The 19,641-nt window shown below is 47.9% G+C and overlaps 1 protein-coding gene across 1 annotated transcript in view; it reads right to left on the bottom strand.

Moving 5' to 3' along the window:
• heca (hdc homolog, cell cycle regulator) overlaps positions 1 to 12,825 on the bottom strand; it is a 52,376-nt gene extending 39,551 nt beyond the window's left edge. Inside the window, 1 exon segment of the mRNA XM_052013108.1 lies at positions 12,565 to 12,825. Within this exon segment, the coding sequence (XP_051869068.1) occupies positions 12,565 to 12,748 (184 nt within the window). The 5' untranslated portion in view covers positions 12,749 to 12,825.
• Between the last annotated feature and the right edge of the window lie 6,816 nt (positions 12,826 to 19,641).

Here is a 19,641-nt window from a genome sequence, read left to right as displayed (position 1 = left end):
ATTTCAACCCATCTACATTGCATTTATGCCCCATCCCCTGCCTATCCTTCCTCACCTTCTCTGTAAACATCGCATCGACTTCTACACCTACTGATTCATCAACTAATCTAACACTCTGGTTCCCATCCCCCTGCCAACCTAGTTTAAACCCTCCCCAACAGCTCCAGCAAACCTGCCCGCAAGGACATTGGTCCTCCTCGAGTTAAGTGTAACCCATCCCTTTTGTATAGGTCATACCTTCCCCAGGAGAGATCCCAATGATGCACGAATCTGAACCCCTGCCCCCTGCACCAACTCTTCAGCCACTCGTTTATCTGCCATATCCTCCTATTCTTTCCCTCCCTGGAGTGTGGCACAGGCAGCAATCCAGAGATTACTACCCTCGAGGTCCTGTTTTTTTAACTTCCTTCCTAACTCCCAAACTTGCTCTTCAGGAACCTCATCTTACCTATGTCATTGGTGCCAATGTTCACCATGATTTCTGGCTGGCTCACCCTCCCCCTTAAGAATACCGTGCACACGATCTGAGACGTCCCTGACCCTGGCACCTGGGAGGCAACATACCATACAGGGAGTCTTGTTCTTGTCCACAGAATCTCCTGTCTGTCCCCCTAACCAGCGAGCCCCCGTCACTATCACACTCCTCTTCATCCCCCCCCCCCCCACTTCCTTGCTGAGCCGCAGAGCCAGACTCTGTGCCAGAGACCTGGCTGCTGTGGACTCTCCACCGATGATTCATCCCCCTCCAACAGTATCCAAAATGAAATACCTAAATACCTGGGAAATGCCCACCGGGATATCCTGTACCGACTGCCTATTCCTTTTTCCCCTTCCTCACGGTCACCCAACTACCTACATCCCAGACCCTAGATGTGACTACCTCCTGGTAACTCCTATTATCTCTTCAGCTTCCCGAATGATCCTTCGGGCAGGCATAGGCGTACAGAGCGTGAGGATGCAACCAGGGTTCTGTCACAAACTACTGGCCAAAGGAGAGTACAATGTGGTCCATTGCTTCCGTGAAAGCACCTACACCAGGCTCAAGGACAGCTTCTATCCCATTGTTATAAAATTATTAAACAGTTCCCTAGCATGATAAGATGGACTCTTGACCTCACAATTTACCTCGTTATGACCTTGCATCTTATTGTCTGCCTGCACTGCATTTTCTCTGTAACTGTAACACTTTATTCTGCATTCTGTATTGTTTTACCCTGTACTACCTCAATGCCCTGTGTAATGAATTGATCTGTATGAACGGTATGCAAGATAAGTTTTCCACTGTACCTTGGTACATGTGACAATAATAAATCAATTCCAATCCTGACAGCAGAAGCGACAATGTGCATTGGTGATGTAAGAAGTATTTGGGGAAAGGTGGGCAGATATGGGGAGATGGAGATGGCTGGGGACTGGAGAGGCCAAGACATAGGGGGAGGGAGAGGGAGGGTTGAAATGGGAGCATATCTGCCTTTCAGCTCACTCCTGTCAAACTCCCCCTACCCCCCTTCACATCCGAGAGCACTCCCCCAACAGCTGGAACTCAACAGCAGGCACGAGGCTGTACCATGCTGCCAGCAACCAATAGATTGAGGCACAAGCCAACACGCCTTTCCCAGCAGGTACAGAATCTAATGTTGAGAGAAGTATCTGCTGAGAGAGATTTTTTTTTTAACCTCCATCTCAAATACAGACGCATTTACCCAGCACATCTTTCTTTCATCTGTTTTGTTGCTCTGTTTGGTCACCCCATTACAGGAAGGATGTGGAGGCTTTGGAGATGGTGCAGAAGAGGTTCACCAGGATGCTGCCTGGATTAGAGGGCATGTGCTATTAGGAGAGCAACAAATAATCTGCTGCAACTCAGCAGGTCAAGCAGCGTCTGTAGGAGGAAAGGGTTGTCACCGTTTCAGGTCGAAACCCTGCATCATTGTGTGTTGCTTCTGATTCCAGCATCTGCAGTCTCTTGTGTCTCCATTGCTATAAGGAGAGGTTAGACAGTCAATATCTTTTTCCCAGGGTTGAAATGTCTAGTACTAGAGGACATGCATTTAAAGAGAAAGTCCAAAGGAGATGTGTATGGAAAGTTTTTCTTTTAGAAACACAGAGAGGAGTGGGTGTGTGGAATGTGCTGCCAGGAGTGGACGTGAAGGCAGATACAATAGATGCGTTTAAGAGGCTCTTAGATAGGAACGTGAATATGCAGAGAATGGAGGGATATGGACCATGTGCAGGCAGAAAGGATTAGGTGTCATTAGTTCGGCACAACACCGTGGGCCAAAGGGCCTGTTCCTATGCTGTACTGTTCTAGGTTCTAAAACCTTCTCACAGCTCAGTGGACAGCTCTTTCCTCTCTGACAGAGGTTCACGTCGCACTCTGGAGACAGCTGCTCAATTAGAGCCTCAACATCGAGTCCATTGCTGAGGGAATGCTGCACTCTCTGAGGGAATTCCTTAAACCAAGACTCTCTCTACCACCCCAGGTAGAGAAAATCTCTGGACACCAATACGAATAGCAGCAAGGAATTTAGAGTCATAGAGAGATACAGCACAAAAACAGGTCCTTCACCCAAGTTCACAGCAACCAGCAAGCACCTAATTTAACACCAACTCTACAATAGCCCTTCTGTTTTACTGAATGCACGTTATTTGTCTACCTACACTGCACTTTCTCTTTAACTGCAACACGATATTCCGCATTCTGTTTTCTTTTTACTACTTTGATGTAAGTATGTATGTCATGATCTGCCTGGATGGCACGCAGACAAAAGCTTTTCACTGTATCTCAGTACATGTGACAATAATAAACCAACACCAATTCTCCCCACACTCCCAGCCACTGCCCCCAGATTCTACCACTCACCTACAAACCAGGGGCAATCTACACCGGCAAATTAACCTACCAACCCGCATGTCTTTGGGGTACAGGAGGAAACCGGAGCACCCAGAGGAAACCCACATGGTCACAGGGAGAACGTGCAAAACTCCACACAGACAGTGCCCGAGGTCAGGGTTGAACCCAGGTCTCTGGGGCTGAGAGGCAGTGGCTCTACCCACTGTGCCACTGTGCCAACCCCAATTTATCTCCTGACATTACTGAAGCAGATTACCTGGTCATCATTGCACTGTATGTGCACAGTAAGCTCCCACAATCTGGCTGCCACACTTCCTACAACTGGGACGTATGTTTCAAACTGTTGAAAACTAAATAAACTGCCGAATCTTTGGGATAGCCTTGAATGGCTCTAAATAAATACAGGTCTTGCTTTTAGAATACAGAACAGCACATCACAGGAACTGGCCTACCATGTTGGGCCGAACTAATTGAACACCCAACTAAACTAATCCCTTCTGCCTACACAATCTCCATATCCCTCCATTCGCTGCACACTCATGCAAGGGCCTCTTAAATGCCTCTATTGTATCTGCCTCCACCACCAACCCTGGCAGCGCATTCCAGGTACCCACCACTGTGTAAAAAAAAACTTGCCCCGCACATCTCCTTAGAACTTACCCTCTCACTTTAAATCCATGCCCTCTAGTACTAGACATTTCGGCCCTGGGAAAAAGATACCAGCTGTCTACTCTATCTTATGCCTCTTATAAACCTCTATCAGGTCTCCTCTCAGCCTCCACTGCTCCAGAGAAAGCAACCCAAGTTTGAACAACTTGTCCAAACTTCTACTCCTGCCTAATACAGCAAGATCTCAGATTACATCTGGTAACACTCTTATGAAGCCTCTTGGGTTTTTTTTAAACCTTATGAAAGGGTGCTTTACAACTACCTGTGAATACACTTGAATTAGAGAATAAATTCTGAATTCTCTGCAAAGCCTTTAAACCATGTTAAGGCTATGAAAGACAATATAAATAAAACCCTTTTCATGCCAATATTCATATTTCGTTACAACACCGTATTCAGCGCAAATTGTCGTGAAAATACTTTTACCCTTTGGGTAAACATTCTTTGCAGACAATTCCTCACAGTTAGATGCAGGGGAATTTATAATGGGGAGTAAGGGAATGAAAGAGGAATCAAGCAAGCATTTTGTGTCTATATTCATAGAAGACACGAAAAACCTGCTATAAATACCAAAGAACACGTCTAGCAAGAATAGGGAAATGAAGGAAATGAGTATTTAGTAAAGGAAAAACAAAATGACTAGAAAAGTTGGTGAGATTTAAAGCTAATAAATCTCAAAGACTCATTGATCTAATTTGTGACTCAGTATCGTGAGGAGCAGAGATTAAGTGAATGCACACAGACATTTTTCCCCCACAGGGAGTGGGAATCAAAAACTGGAGAGCCTAGGTTTAAGTGAGAGGAGAAAGATTTAAAAGGGACCCGAGGGGCAAATTCTTCATGCAGAGGGTGGTGCGTATTTTGAATAAGCTGCCCGGACATCCTCTCTTCTCACCCCCCTCCCATCAGGCAAAGATACAGAAGCTTGAAAGCACGTACCAGCAGAAGGACAGCTTTTATCCTGCTGTTATAAGAACATTGAACTGTCCCCTAGTACAATAAAATGGACTCTTGACCTCAATCCACCTTGCTATGGCCTTGCACCATATTGTCGGCCTGCGCTGTACTTTCTCTGTAACTGTAACACTTTATTCTGCGTTCTGTTATTGTTTTCCCTTGTACTACCTCAATGCACTGCTGTAATGAAATTACCTGTATGAATGGCATGCAAAACAAAGTTTTTCACTGCGGTACATGTGATAACAATAAACCAATTATTATTTAAGAAGTGGTTGAGGCAGGTACAATAACGACATTTAAAAGGCACTTGGATAGGAAAGGTTTACAGGGATATGAGCCAAACACAGGCAAATGGGACTAGCTCAGATGGACATCTTGGTTGGCATGGACGAGTTGGGCCAAAGGGCCTGTTTCCATGCTGTATTGCTCTATGACTATCTACATCCCAGAGTTCTGAAAGAGGAGGCTATAGAGATGTTAGATGCTCTGGTCATCAACTTCCAAAATTCTATGGATTCTGGAATTTTTCCTGACCCGCTATCTGAGAAATGTGGGCAAGAGCAAACAGGGAACTGAAGACCTTGTAGCCAAATATCAGTGGAAGGTAAAATATGGAATCTATAATGAAGGATGTAATAATAGAACTCAGAGTAAAGAACATTAGGATTGAGCAGAGTCAGCATGGATCTATGAAAGAGTCTAACTGGCTTATTGAGAATTCTTTTGAGGATGTGACTGGAGCAACAGTGAGAATAAATGCACGTTTTTCATTTTGACAGGCAGCAACTACTGGCGTTCCACATGAATCAGTGCTTGGGCTCCAGTTATTCACGATCTACATCAAGGGTTTAGCCGAGGGGAGGAGATGTCACATTTCCAAGTCTGCGACTGATACAAATCTGTGTGGAACTGAGAATAGCGAGGAGGATTTAAAGAGGCATTAAGGGGATATAGTGTGTGGGCAAGAACATGGCATATGAAATATCATGTGGTAAAATGACGTTAGAAGTACAAAACATGAATTTAATGCAAAATGTGCATTTTAAATGGTGAGGGATTAGAGGAGGTTGACGGTTAGCAGGACCTGGATATCCTCGTACATTGGTACTGGTTTATTATTGTCACTTGTACTGAGGTACAGTGAAAAACTTGCCTTGCACACCGATCGTACAGGTCAATTCATTACACAGTGCAGTTACATTGAGTTAGTACCGAGTGCATTGAGGTAGTACAAATAAAAACAATAACAGTACAGAGTAAAGTGTCACAGCTACAGAGGAAGTGCAGTGCAATAAGGTACAAGGTCACAACAAGGTAGATCGTGAGGTCAGAGTCCATCTCATCATATAAGGGAACTGTTCAATAGTCTTATCACAGTGAGGTAGAAGCTGTCCTTCAGTCTGGTGGTACGTGCCCTCAGGCTCCTGTATCTTCTACCCGATGGAAGAGGAGAGAAGAGAGGATGTCCCGGGTGGGTGGGTTTGATTATGCTGGCTGCTTCACCAAGACAATGAGAGGTAAAGACAGAGTCCAAGGAGGGGAGGCTGGTTTCTGTGATGTGCTGGACTGTGCCCACGACTCTGCAGTTTCTTGTGGTCCTGGGCAGAGCAGTTGCCATACCAAGCTGTGATGCACCCAGAGAGGATGCTTTCTATGGTGCATCGATAAAAGTTGGTGAGAGTCAAAGGAGACAAACCAAATTTCTTTAGCCTCCTGAGGAAGTAGAGGCGCTGGTGAGCTTTCTTGGCCGTGGCATCTACACGATTTGACCAGGACAGGCTATTGGTGATGGTCACTCCCAGGAACTTGAAGCTCTCAACCCTCTCGACCTCAGCACCGTTGATGTAGACATTGAACATTGCTTCCTGTATCTGAATATTGGCTTTCAAAGAGAAAAACAAATGGTCCTGATGCAGGGTTTCAACCCGAAACTTTGACAATTTCTTCCCCCCTCCCCCCAACAGATGCTGCTTGACCTGCTGAGTTTCCCCCAGCAGATTGTGCGTTGCTCCAGATTCCAGCATCTGCAGTCTCTTGCGTCTCCAAAGCAAACAGTATGATGGCTTTTAGAGCAAAACATAATAGGACATAGAACAGTATAGCACAGGAACAGGCCCTTCGGCCCACCATGTCTGTGCCAACCATGATGCCAATTTAAACTGCACACTTGTTTGCACGTGGTCCATCCCTGTCCATTCCCTGCCTGTTCACGTGCCTGTCTACATGCTTCTTAACCATTGCTATTGTATCTGCTTCCACCACTTCCCCTCACAGTGTATTCCATGCACCTCCCACTATTATTAAAAGAAAAACTTGCCTTGTAAATCTCATTTGAACTTTTCCCCCTCTCACCTTACAACCATGCCCTCTAGTATTTGACATTTCCACTGTGGGGAAAAAAAGACTATCTACCCTATCTAGAAGTTTATAAAAATTATATCATGTCACCCCTCAGGTTCCGACGCTCCATAGAAAACTAATCAAATTTGCCCAACCTCTCCTTATAGCTATTACCCTCTAATCCAGGCAACATCCTGGTGAACCTCTTCTGAACCCTCTCGAAAGCCTCCACGTCCCTACTGTAATGGGACGACCAGAACTGCACACAATATTCCAAATGCAGCTTAACCAAAGTTTTAAACTGCTGCAATATGACTTCCCGACTTTTATACTCAACACCCCAACTTATGAAGGCAAGCATGCTGTACGGCTTCTTCATTGCAAAAGATATCATACTGCAACTATCCTTGTTGAGACTCCACCTGGAGTATTGTAGACAGTTTTGGACTCCTTACCCAAGAAAGGATGTACTTGTCAAAGGGGAAATGCAGCAAAGATTGACTAGACTGGTTCCAGGGAATGGTGGATTTTCCATGCGAGGATGAAGAATATTAGGCTGGAATTCTCTACAGTTTGGTAGAGAGGAATTGCATTGAATTCCTACAGGGCTCAATAAGCAGGATGTTAGGAGGATGTTTCCCCAGTTAAGGAGTCTAGAATATCAGATCTCAGATTCAGAATAAAAGGTAAGGCCATTTAGGACAGACACAAGGTGAAATCTCACCACTCAGGGGATGGTGAATCGTTTGAACTCTCTTCTCTAGGGGATGGTGGGGGATTGAAGTCAGAGTTATACAGCACAGAAACAGGCCCTTCAGCCCAACTGGTCCATGCTGACCAAGATGCCCCATTCAAGCTAGTCCCATTTGCCAGCGTTTGGCCCGTAAACTTCTACACCTTTCCAATCCATGAACCTGTCCAAATGACTTTTAAAAGCTGTTATTGTACCTGCCTCAGCCCTTCCTCTGGCAGTTCATTACACACAGATACCACCCTTGTGTAAAAAAAAGTTGCCCCCACCTCCCCCCCAACTAAATCTTTCCCCTTTCACCTTAAATTTTTGCCCTCTAGTTCTCGATTTCCCCACCCCTGGGGAAAAGACTGAGTGCATTCACTCTATGCCCCTCATGATTTTATACACCTCTATAAGGTCACCACTCAGTCTCCTACACTTCAAGGAATAAAGTCCGAGCCTGTCCAACCTCTCCCTATAACTCAGCCACTCAAGTCCTGGCAAAAATTTTTGTAAATCTTTTCTGCACTCTTTCCAGTTTAATAACATCTTTCCTATAGCAGGGTGACCAACACTGAACACAATACTCCACGTGCAGCCTCACCAACATCCTGTACAACCACACCATGACCTCCCAACCTTTATACTCAGTACCCTGACTGATGAACGCCAGTGTGCCAAAAGCCTTCTTCACCACCCTGTCTACCTGTGACTCCATTTTCAGTGAACCATGTACTTGTACACCAAGGTCCCTTTTATCAATGCACCATAGAAAACATCCTATCTGGATGCATCACGGCTTGGTACGGCAACTACTCTGCCCAGGACTGCAAGAAACTGCAGAAAGTTGTGGGCATAGCTCAGCGCATCACAGACACCAGCCTCCCCTCCTTGGACTCTGTCTTTACCTCCTGCTGCCTTGGTGATGCAGCCAGCATAATCAAAAAACCCACCCACCTGGGTCATTCTCTCTTCTCCCATCAGGTAGAAGATACAGTTGCCTGAGGGCACGTACCACCAGACTTAATGACAGCTTCTATCCCACTGTGATAAGACTATTGAACGGTTCCCTTATACAATGAGATGGACTCCGACCTCACGATCTACTTTGTTGTGACCTTGCACCTTATTGCACTGCACTTTCTCTGTAGCTGTGACACTTTACTCTGTACTGTTATTGTTTTTACCTGTACTACCTCAATGCACTCTGTAGTAACCCAATGTAACTGCTCTGTGTAATGAATTGACCTGTACGATCGGTATGCAAGACAAGTTTTTCCACTGTACCTCGGTACAAGTGACAATAATAAACCAAAACCATTCCCAGGGCCTTGCTTTCGCTGTGAAAGTCCTACCTGGATTTGATTTTCCAAAATGCAACACCTCGCACTTATCTGAATTAAACTCCATTTGCCATTCCTTGGCCCACTTACTCAGCTCATCAGGATCCCCCTGTAATTTTTGACCACATTCTTCGTTGTCCACTATCCCACCTATTTAAGTGTCATCTGTTAACTTAACATGAATGAATGACGAATGAACAGAACAAATGGTCATCACTCATTCAAAAGATCAAGAGATTTCTGGATATCAAAGGACATGGGGCTAGCGCAGAAAAAAAAAGGTGCTGAAAGTAGAAGTCATGATCTAGAGGAACAGCAAAACAGGCTCCTACTTCTTTCTCCTTATTCATTCCATTTTCTTAGAATCTGACGAGCTGGTATCGACAGAAAGGTGTCACAACAGCCAACAGGGAATGAAGAGATGGGAGAAGATGGAGCTGCCCCCTTCGGGCCGAGAGGAGATTTGAAGGAGGTGAACGAGATTACGACTGGTTTGGAAAATAGAGGAAAGCTGTCGTCATTAGCTGACCAGAAGACCTACATGGGAAGTTATGGGAAAAACATCCAGAGGAATGAGAGTCACAGGAGACTGCAGCTGCTGGAATCTGGAGCAACACACAAAAGCGCTGGAGGAACTCAGCGGGTCAGGCAGCATCCGTGGAGGGAAAATGAGTCCAGATGAAGGGTCTCGACCCAAAACGTCGACTGTCCATTCCCCTCCATAGATGCTGCCTGACCCGCTGAGTTCCTTCAGTGCCGTTTGTGTTGCTTGCAGAGAAATAAGAGTACTTCTTTTTTGTATACAAAGAGGCAAAGGGTAGTTATGGTGGGAAACCTACTGCCTGTGTGGGTGTAAGCACAGTCAATCTATAGAACGAGCTGCCAGAGGAAGTGGTAGAGGCAGGTACAATAACAACATTTAAAATACATTTGGACAGGTACATGGATAGGAAAGGTTCAGAGGGATATGGGCCAAATGAGACCAGCTCAGGTAGGCAACTTGGACCAGTTGAGCCTGCTTCTGTGCTTCAGAGTCATACAGCACAGAAACAGGCCCTTTGGCCCAACTGAGGCATGCTGACCAAGATTCCCATCTAAGCCAGTCACATCTGCCTGCATTTGACCCATATCCCTTTAAACCTTACCTATCCATATACCTGTCCAAATTTTTTTTTTAAAAATGTTATTGTACCTGCCTCAACCACTTCCTCTGGCAGCTCGTTCCATAAACAGACCACCCTCTCAGTAAAAAAGTTGCTCTGCAGGCTGCTATTAAATCTCTCCCCTCTCACCCTAAACTTATGACCTCCATTTCCACCCGGGACATGCCCTCTTCCCGTTACTCCCATTGGGGAGGAGGTACAGGAGCCTGAAGGCCCACACTCAACGATTCAGGAACAACACACACAAAATACTGGAGGAACTCAGCAGGCCAGGCAGCATCTATGGAGGGAAATAAACAGTCGACGTTTCGGGTCGAGACCCTTCATCAGGACTGGAAAGGAAGCAGGCAGAAGCCAGAATAAGAAGATGGGGGAGGGGGAGGAGCACACTCAGGCAGGTGATAGTGATTCAGAAACAGCTTCCCCCTCCACCATCAGATTTCTGAATGATCCATGAACACTATCTCATTTTTCCTATTTTGCACTATTTAATTTTATAATTTATAGATTTTTATGTCTTTGCACTGTACTGCTGCTGCAAAACAACAAATCTCATGTTCTGTCAGTGATAATAAATCAGATTCTGAAGAAAGACTGTGACCATTCACCCTATCTATGCCCCTCATGATTTTATACACCCATAAAATCACCCCTCATTCTCCTATGCTCCAGGGAATAAAGTCCTAACCTGCTCAACCTCTCTCCGTGACTCAGTCCCGGCAACATCCTCGTCAATCTCCCCTGCACTTGTTCCAGCTTGAAGGCATCTTTCCTGTAGCAGGGTGACCAAAACCGAATGCAATATTCCGCATGCAGCCTCAGCAACGCCTTGCACAACTGCAACATAACACCCCAACTTCCATACTCAAACGCCCTGACTGATGGAGGCCAGCGTGCCAAAAGCCTTCTTCACCATCCTTCACCTAAATGTGACTCCACTTTCAGGAAACTTGTACTCCTGGGTCCCACTGTTCTACAACGCTCCCCAGGGCCCTCCCGTTCACTGTGAAAGTCCTCCACTGATTAGTCTTCAGTAGAGAATTGTATAGACACTGGACCCCAAGGCTGAAATGGTTGCCACAAGAGGACATAGGTTTAAGGTGCTGGGGAGTAGGTACAGGGGAGATGTCAGGGGTAAGTTTTTTTTTTACTCAGAGTGGTGAGTGTGTGGAATGGGCTGCCGGCAACGGTGGTGGAGGCGGATACGATAGGGTCTTTTAAGAGACTGTTAGCCCTAGCTCTCTTAGTCTCTTAGCTGAGAAAAATAAAGGGCTATGGGTAAGCCTAGTAATTTCTAAGGTAGGGACATGTTCAGCACAGCTTTGTGGGCCGAGGGGCCTGTATTGTGCTGTAGGTTTTCTATGAAGGAAAATTAATTTGCAAGGCCTTAGGGGAGAAAGTCAGAGGATGGGACTGACTGGACTGCTTTACATGGGGCTAAGCTTCGGTGGCAATAGAAATGGTTCGGAAAACCCATCAGACAAGCTGACAGCACAACTCCAGTGGTTTCAGCTTCCCCCTGGGAGGCACACAGCCGGGGTCCCCGCCCTCAGCAGGGCAAGTGGGGCACCAACCCTTGGGTGTGCATCACCCACAGCCAAACAGCCCAGCCCACTTTAGGGCCCACAGCGCCAGTGCAAACCGTCCCCCCGCGCGAATGGGGAAACCATTCAGTTGCTGGGGATGCAGATGAGATTCACCAGGATGCTGCCTGGATTAGAGAGTATGCATTATGAGGAGAGACTAAGAGAGCTAGGGCTTTACTCTTTGGAGAGGAGGAGGATGAGGGGAGACATGATAGAGGTGTACAAAATATTAAGAGGAATAGAGTGGACAGCCAGCACCTCTTTCCCAGGGCACCAATGCTCAATACAAGAGGGCATGGCTTTAACGGGTGGGAGGTTTTTTTTACCCAGAGAGTGGTTGGGGCATGGAACGTGCTGCCTGGGGTAGTGGTGGAGGCAGGTACATTGGACAAATTCAAGAGATTACTAGATAAGCATAGGGAGGAATTTAAAATAGGGGGAATATGTGGGAGGAAGGGGTTAGCTAGTCTTAGGCGAGGTTTAATGGTTGGCACAACATTGTGGGCCGAAGGGCCTTATTGTGCTGGACTGTTCTATGGTTCTAAAGGGAGAAAATGAAACGCGCCTTAAGGTGCACGTCGATCGCTGTCATTTACACCTCAAGAATAAAGGACAGATATTCTTTTTTAGGACGGTGTCTGGGGGTGGCAGATCAAGCTGCTAGAATAGTGATCACCAGCCTGTGGGGCCCCACTGACGGGACAGACGCCGGATGACATCCTCTGCGGGGCTTTAAACGCAGGATCTGCCCGCATATTTTTCCCCCGTGCAGACAAGGAGGAAACTTTAAAGCCTTCCTGCCCGCTGCAGGATGAAGCGGAGGAGCCAGCGCGTTGCAATGGTCCGGCCAGCGACCGCCTCCCCCTGCGGGGAGGGGAGAGGAGGGATGGGGATGGTGGGGGACTGCGCCTCTCACCGTGATCGTTGCCCGTCTCCGACTGGCCGCCCGCCGCTCCGCCGGCCCCCACCGCCGCCGCCGCCGCCGCCCCGGCTCCGGCTCCCGCGCTGCAGGCAGCCGCCCCGGCCGCCGCCTCCTGCTCGTCGCCGCTGCTGTTGGTGCGCTTGTTCTTCCTGCCCTTGACGCCCTTCTGGTTCGGCATGGTAGGGGGCTGGCAGCCGGGCTCATCCGTGGTCTCCCTCACCCTCCCCAGCCCCCCCTCCCACCACCCCTCCCCTTGTTTGTTTACCCCCCCCCCTCCCCCGGGTCTCTATTTATATCAATGCGTCGCTCCGCCCGTCACGGTGCGAGGGGAGGGGGGTTGCAGCGCCGATGCGCCGTGTGTGTGTGTGTGTGTGTGGGGGGGGGGGAGGGAGAGCGGGCGGGCGTGTCCCGCCGCGTCGCCCGGACCGTCTCTCGCCCGGGGCGGGGGGGGGGGTTGGAGAGAGACGCTCCCGGGTCAACGTTCCAAATCCAGAGCGCGCGCGCGCGGCTCCCGGGTCAACGTTCCAAATCCAGAGCGCGCGCGCGCGCGGCTCCCGGGTCAACGTTCCAAATCCAGAGCGCGCGCGCGCGGCTCCCGGGTCAACGTTCCAAACCCGCCGCGAGTTCCAATTCGGCTCGCGAACGCGCTCCGGGGGGGAGGGGGGGCGGGTGCGAGGCGATGCTCCCCGAACCCGGTGCGTGTGCGCGCCTGGGTGGTGGGGGGGGGGGGCGGTTTACGCACCTACTCCCGCAAAGGCGTTCCGAACCCAGTGCGCGCCCCGGCGTCGGAGTTCCGATTCAGCAGGTGCGCGCGTGCATGCACGCTTCGGGGGGGGGGGGGGAGGAGGTCGGGTCGCGAACGTGCTCCGGACTGCAGGCCGCGCGCCCCCAGCTCGCGGACGCGCTCAAAGGTGCAAAACCTCTCCCCCTCGCGCGCGCGCGCGATTTGCTCGCGAACGCGCTCCGGGAAGTGGGTCAGCTTTCCAACGGCGTGTGCGCGGGCACGCGAACGCGCTCCATGGGTGATGATGGGGGTGAGCGGGTCAACGTTGCAAGAGCAGAGCTCGCGCAGCGCGCTCCCGGCGGTGTTTTCCCTGGGCGGCAACTTACGCCACGTCCGCGCAAACCACGCCCCATTCTGATTGCGCCGCTCCGGCGCAGCCTGCCCAACGATTGGTTGGGTGCGCTGTCAATCACACGGGTCCCAGGAAGAGGCCCGCCCACTCTGCCTCCGACCGGCGAGATCGACAACGGGCGGGTTTCAGCGGTGGAAACCCATTGACTTGCAGAACCTGCAACCTGGACCCAGTTCAGCTGCAGGAAGAGCATTAACAGAAAATGTTGCAAATGCCCAATAGGTCTGGCAGCATCTGTGGAAGGAGATGTAAACGTTTTAAGGTCGAAGACTGCATCCGAACTGGGAACCAAGTTCACTTTAAGTTGCACGAAGTAGAGAAGAGATGGTTGAGATCTCTGGCGGCTTGGAGCTGGGGTTGCTCAGGTGTGTCCGCTATTTGTGGTTGGTGGATGCTCAGGGTGTGTGGTCTCCTCTGCGAGAGACCCTGCGCAGATTGGGTGAGTGCAGATTGAGCACCTCCGTACAGTTTGCGGCGGACGGCCCCCGAGTTTACAAACAGCGTGGAAACAGGCCCTTCGGCCCATCCTGTCCATGCCAGCCATCAAGTACCTGCCCTTGCTGATCCTATTTTCCAGCTCTTGCCCCATGGCCTCTAAAGCCTTGACCTTTAATGCTCAGTCGTTAACTTATCGAATGCTTACTCTTAGCAGTGTGGAGGAACAGAGGGATCTTAGGGTCCACATCCATAGATCCCTGCAGGTTGCTGCGCAGGTCAGTAAGGTTGTTAAGAAGGCGTATGGTGTGTTGGCCTTCATTAGTCGGGGTATTGAGTTCAAGAGCTGCGAGGTGATGTTGCAGCTCTATAGAACTCTGGTCAGACCACACTTGGAGTATTGTGTTCAGTTCTGGTCGCCTCATTATAGGAAGGATGTGGAAGCTTTAGAGAGGGTGCAGAGGAGATTTACCAGGATGTTGTCTGGATTGGAAAGCATGTCTTATGAGGATAGGTTGAGTGAGCTAGGGCTTTTCTCTTTGGCGAGGAGGAGGATAAGAGGTGACTTGATAGAGGTGTACAAGATGAGAGGCATAGACTGAGTGGACAGTCAGAGACTTTTTCCCAGGGCGACAATGGCTAACATGAGGGGACATAATTTTAAGGTGATTGGAGGAAGGTATAAGGGGGATGTCAGAGGTAAGTTTTTTTACACAACGCACTGCCAGCAGAGGTTGTGGGGGCAGATACATTAGGGACATTTAAGAGACTCTTAGATAGCCACATGAATGATAGAGAAATGGAGGGCTATGTGGGAGGGAAGGGTTAATAGATATTAGAGCAGGATAAAATGTCGGCACAACATTGTGGGCCGAAGGGCCTGTACCGTGCTGGTGTGTTCTATGAATGTTGTGGAAGCCTCTGTCTCCACCACTCTTTTAGGCTGAACATTACAGATTTTAACCACCCTCTGGGAGAAAAGTAAAGTTCCTCAAATCCATGGCTGCTGGTTATAGATGCCGACGCTGAGGGGAAAACCTCACATTCTCCCCTTACTATGCCCCAAGTAATTTTGTAAACCTCAATTAACCTTCCCTTGCCTCCTCCCTCTTCCCCAGCCAGCCTTCCCTGCTCCAAGGAGAATAAACTCAGCAGAGCCAGTCTCTGAAACTCTCCATCCCAGGCAACGTGCTGCTGAGTCTCTCCAGTGCAATCACATGAGATCGCTGTGGTCTAACCAATGCCTTGTATATTTGCATCATACCTGTGTTACTCTTAGATTTATTCCCTGGCTTGTGAAGGCTGGTATCCCATACCCCTTCTTAACCACCTTACCTATGTGTGCTGCTGCTTTCAGCTATCCTTGGGCACATAGACTAACGTTCCTCTATTCCCCAGTACTTCCGAGGGTTCTACCATTTATGGTGCATTAAAATGTATCATAGAAAATGGAACAGCACAGATTGTCTATGCTGATCATGATACCAATTTAAACTGCACACCTGTCTTTACCTCTTGCTGCCTTGGTGAAGCAGCCAGCATAATCAAAGACCCCACCCACCTGGGACATTCTGTCTTCTGTCCTCTTCCATCGGGTAGAAGATGCAGGAGCCTGAGGGCACGTACCACCAGGCTTAAGGACAGCTTCTACCCCACTGTGATAAGACTATTGAATGGTTCCCTTAAGCTATGAGATGGACTCTGACCTCGCGATCTACCTTGTTGTGACCTTGCACCTTATTGCACTGCACCTTCTCTGCAACTGTGACACTTTACTCTGTACTGTTACTGTTCTTACCTGTACTACCTCAATGCACTCTGTACTAACTCAATGTAACTGCACTGTGTAATGAATTGACCTGTACGATCGGTATGCAAGACAAGTTTTTCACTGTACCTCGGTACAAGTGACAATAATAAACCAATACATCTGCCTGCACGTGGTCTGTATCCCTCCATTCCCTACCTGTTCATCTGCCTGTCTAAGTGTCTCTTAAATTGTATCTGCTTCCACTGCTTCCGCTGGCAACGCATTCCAGGCGCCTACCGCTCTCTCTGTTTAAAAACAAAACTTGCCTCGCACATCGTTAATCTTTCCCCCTCTCATCTTAAACCTATGCCCTCTAGTATTTGACATTTCCACCCTGGGAAAAAAGACTCCGACTTCCCACCCTATCTTTTTCCCAGGGCGACAATGGCTAACACGAGGGGACATAATTTTAAGGTGGTTGGAGGAAGGTATAAGGGGGATGTCAGGGGTAATTTTTTTTTTTTTTACACAGAGTGTGTGGAATGCACTGCCGGCAGAGGTTGTGGGGGCAGATACATTAGGGACGTTTAAGAGACTCTTAGATAGACACATGAATGATAGAGAAATGGAGGTCTATGTGGGAGGGAAGGGTTAGATAGATCTTAGAGCAGGATAAAATGTTGGCACAACATTGTGGGCCGAAGGGCCTGTACTGTGCTGTAGTGTTCTATGCTTCTCATAATTTTATATATTTCTATCAGGTCACCCCTCAGCCTCTGACATGCCAGAGGAAACAATCCTAGTTTTTCCAAACACTCCTTATAACTAATACTCTCTAATCCAGGCAATATCCTGGTGAACCTCTTCTGCACCCTCTCCAAAGCCTCCACATCTACTAGAACAGGACACAATATTCTAAATGTGGCCTAACCAAAGTTTTATACAGCTGCAACTCAGTGCCCCGACCAATGAAGGCAAGTATGCCATATGCCTTCTTTACCACCCTATCTGACATATACCTCCTTTTTCCTAACCAGAGACTCAACGGCCCTTTTTAAAAGCCTCCTATTTTACCTACAAACAGCCTCTCCCCATCAGCCTTTGCAAGTTCCTCTATAATGCTATCAAAATTGGCCTTGCCCCAATATACAACATTAACTTGTGGACCAGGTCTATCTTCTTCCATCACTATTTTAAAACTAACAGAATTATGGTCAATTGACAATGTCAATTCTTGTTACACTTCTCAGTGATCTGCTTCAAGTTCCTAAGGCATCCATATCACTAGCAACCTCACCTGGTCCTTCCACATTGATGAGGTGACCGAGAAAGCACATCAGTGTATCTGCTTTCTTAGGCATTTGAGAATTTTCGGCTTGTCCATGAGGATTCTCTCAAATGTCTGCAGATGTGCTACAGAAAGTATCCTGATGGGTTGCATCTCAGCCTGGGACAGTAACTGCTCTGCTCTGGACTGTCGGAACCTGCAGGGTGGGAGACACTGCCCAGTCCATCGCAGACTCGTCACTTCCATCCAGTCCACCTTCATGGTGCATTGCATCAGGACGGCTGACAGTATCGTCAAGGATGGCTGTCCACCCTGGCCATTCCCTTCTCTCTCTTCTACCTTCTGGGAGAAGACACAGGAGCTTGAAAGCCCGGACGACCACACTCAGGAACAGTTTCTTCCCCACTGCAGTCAGACTTCTGAACCAATCACCTCTTTCACATCCCCTTCCCAGTGGTGCCGCCCTGTTCTCAGACTTTTAATTTGGTTAATCCATTATTGACACTTTAGCGTTTCTTTCTGCACTACCTCAGTCTGCACGACTATCTTTGCACCATTCTGCTGTTTTGCACTTGTCACTATTGTATTTATTATTACCATGTACACTGTTTACTCTGTGAGCTTCATGCAAGAAAAGAATTTCATTGCACCCTGATGTACCTGACAATAAACTAATCTAAATCTGACATGTTCTGCTGAAAGGTCATCGACCTGTAACATTAACTTGTTTTTTCCCGCTGCTGCAGTGTGTTTCCAACATTTTCTGCTCTGATTTTGGTTTTCCAGTTTTGCTTTTAGATTGAAGGCAGTTCCTCTTTTAAAATAACATTTAGAGAGTTTTGTTTGTGCCCCAGATGTACCCTTTGTTAATCATTAGCCTTTACCATCCACTATCAGTCAGCATCACCCCATTTGTGTTACTCAACTTGTCCTTCACATTATCACACAGCTTCACTTCTTGTCCTGTCCATCTTAACAGTCCCGTAGTACGATAAGATGGACTCTTGACCTCACAATCTACCTCATTACAACCTTGCACCTTATTATCTACCTGCACTGCACTTTCTCTGTAACTGTAACACTTTATTCTGTATCGTTTTACCTTGTACCACCTCAATGTACTGTTGTAACGAATTGATCTGTATGAACGGTATGCAAGACAAGTTTTTCACTGCACCTCACTACATGTGACAATGATAAACCAATTTACCAAAACAGCTGGAATTAAACAATGAGAAACTTCTTAAGTAGCAATGTTTCAAATACAGGGGCTAAGGCAGAGTGACCACAGTAAGAGCTCTGTGGACATTGACAGAGAAAAGGACAAAACCCAAAAAGTGCAATAAAGGACAGATGTCACATTGATAGGACAAACGAGAGCTAAGCTAAAAAGAGAAAGTGGAGAGGGGGAAGTGAAAAAGGAAATACGTCAATGAGAGGATTTAAGAATGGTTCACAGCTGGCAGAAAAGGAAACCCTAAAGTCTTCTGAAGCGATATAAATAGAAAACAAATAGAAGAATAAATGTTGAAGAGATTCGGACCTCAGAGGAGATCTATACAACATTGGAAGCCCCACCATAGACTATTCTGGTTAGGCATCTGCAATGCCACAAGTTAGCACTAGAGGTATGGTACACCTACCTACTCAGAACAAGGAATGATAGAGAAATTGGGGGGGGGGGGCGCGATGTGTGAGGGAAGGGTTAGATAGATCTTGGAGCAGGATAAAATGTCGGCACAACATTGTGGGCCAAAGGGCCTGTACTGTACTGTAGTGTTGTTGTGTGAAATGGTTCTTCAGGATCAAGGACTCTGGGCGCGAGCTTTGTAGACCTAAACTAGTTTGATCACAAAGGCAAACACAGGACAGAATGGATGGGAACAGACACACGCTCACTCATGCACAGGATACCATGAACATGAGAGGGGATCGCAACTGGGGTAAAATACACACTCATATATATATACACACACACACTGATACAAACAAGCACACAATAACAATGTACAACTTCAGGATGTAACACTGTCCCACACTACCATTGGCCCTTAATGCTCCCTGAGTCTGAGTGAAATGCTCCCTGACCATGTGGTGATGCACTCTTACCAATGATCTCTGCAGCGTTGTCTCACTACTCCTGGGGTCGTCAAAAAAGGAAGGGCTAGTGGATGCAGCCCTTTTTATGGTGCTAGGAGGCTGGGTGGAGCCTCACTGTTGTGATTTAAACAAGCCAATGGTCTGGGGGGGGGGGGGGTCAAAGACAAAGGTTCCTGCCACAGCCAATGGTCAGGCAAGTTCAGAGACAAAAGGTACTCTCACACCTGAGGGGTGGGTGGAGCTGCACCTTGATTGACAGTCGTATCACTTCCAATCAGAGGAGCAATGCCGTCCTCTGGTCAGCGGGGGTTATTGTCGTTACTGTCACGTGAAGCCATGTGGATTCCTCACAACAAGTGTTC

This window comes from Pristis pectinata, chromosome 3 (genome assembly GCF_009764475.1).
Source record: "Pristis pectinata isolate sPriPec2 chromosome 3, sPriPec2.1.pri, whole genome shotgun sequence".
In the NCBI taxonomy this organism is placed as follows: Eukaryota; Metazoa; Chordata; class Chondrichthyes; order Rhinopristiformes; family Pristidae; genus Pristis; species Pristis pectinata.
This window is presented reverse-complemented; position numbering and strand designations above follow the sequence as displayed.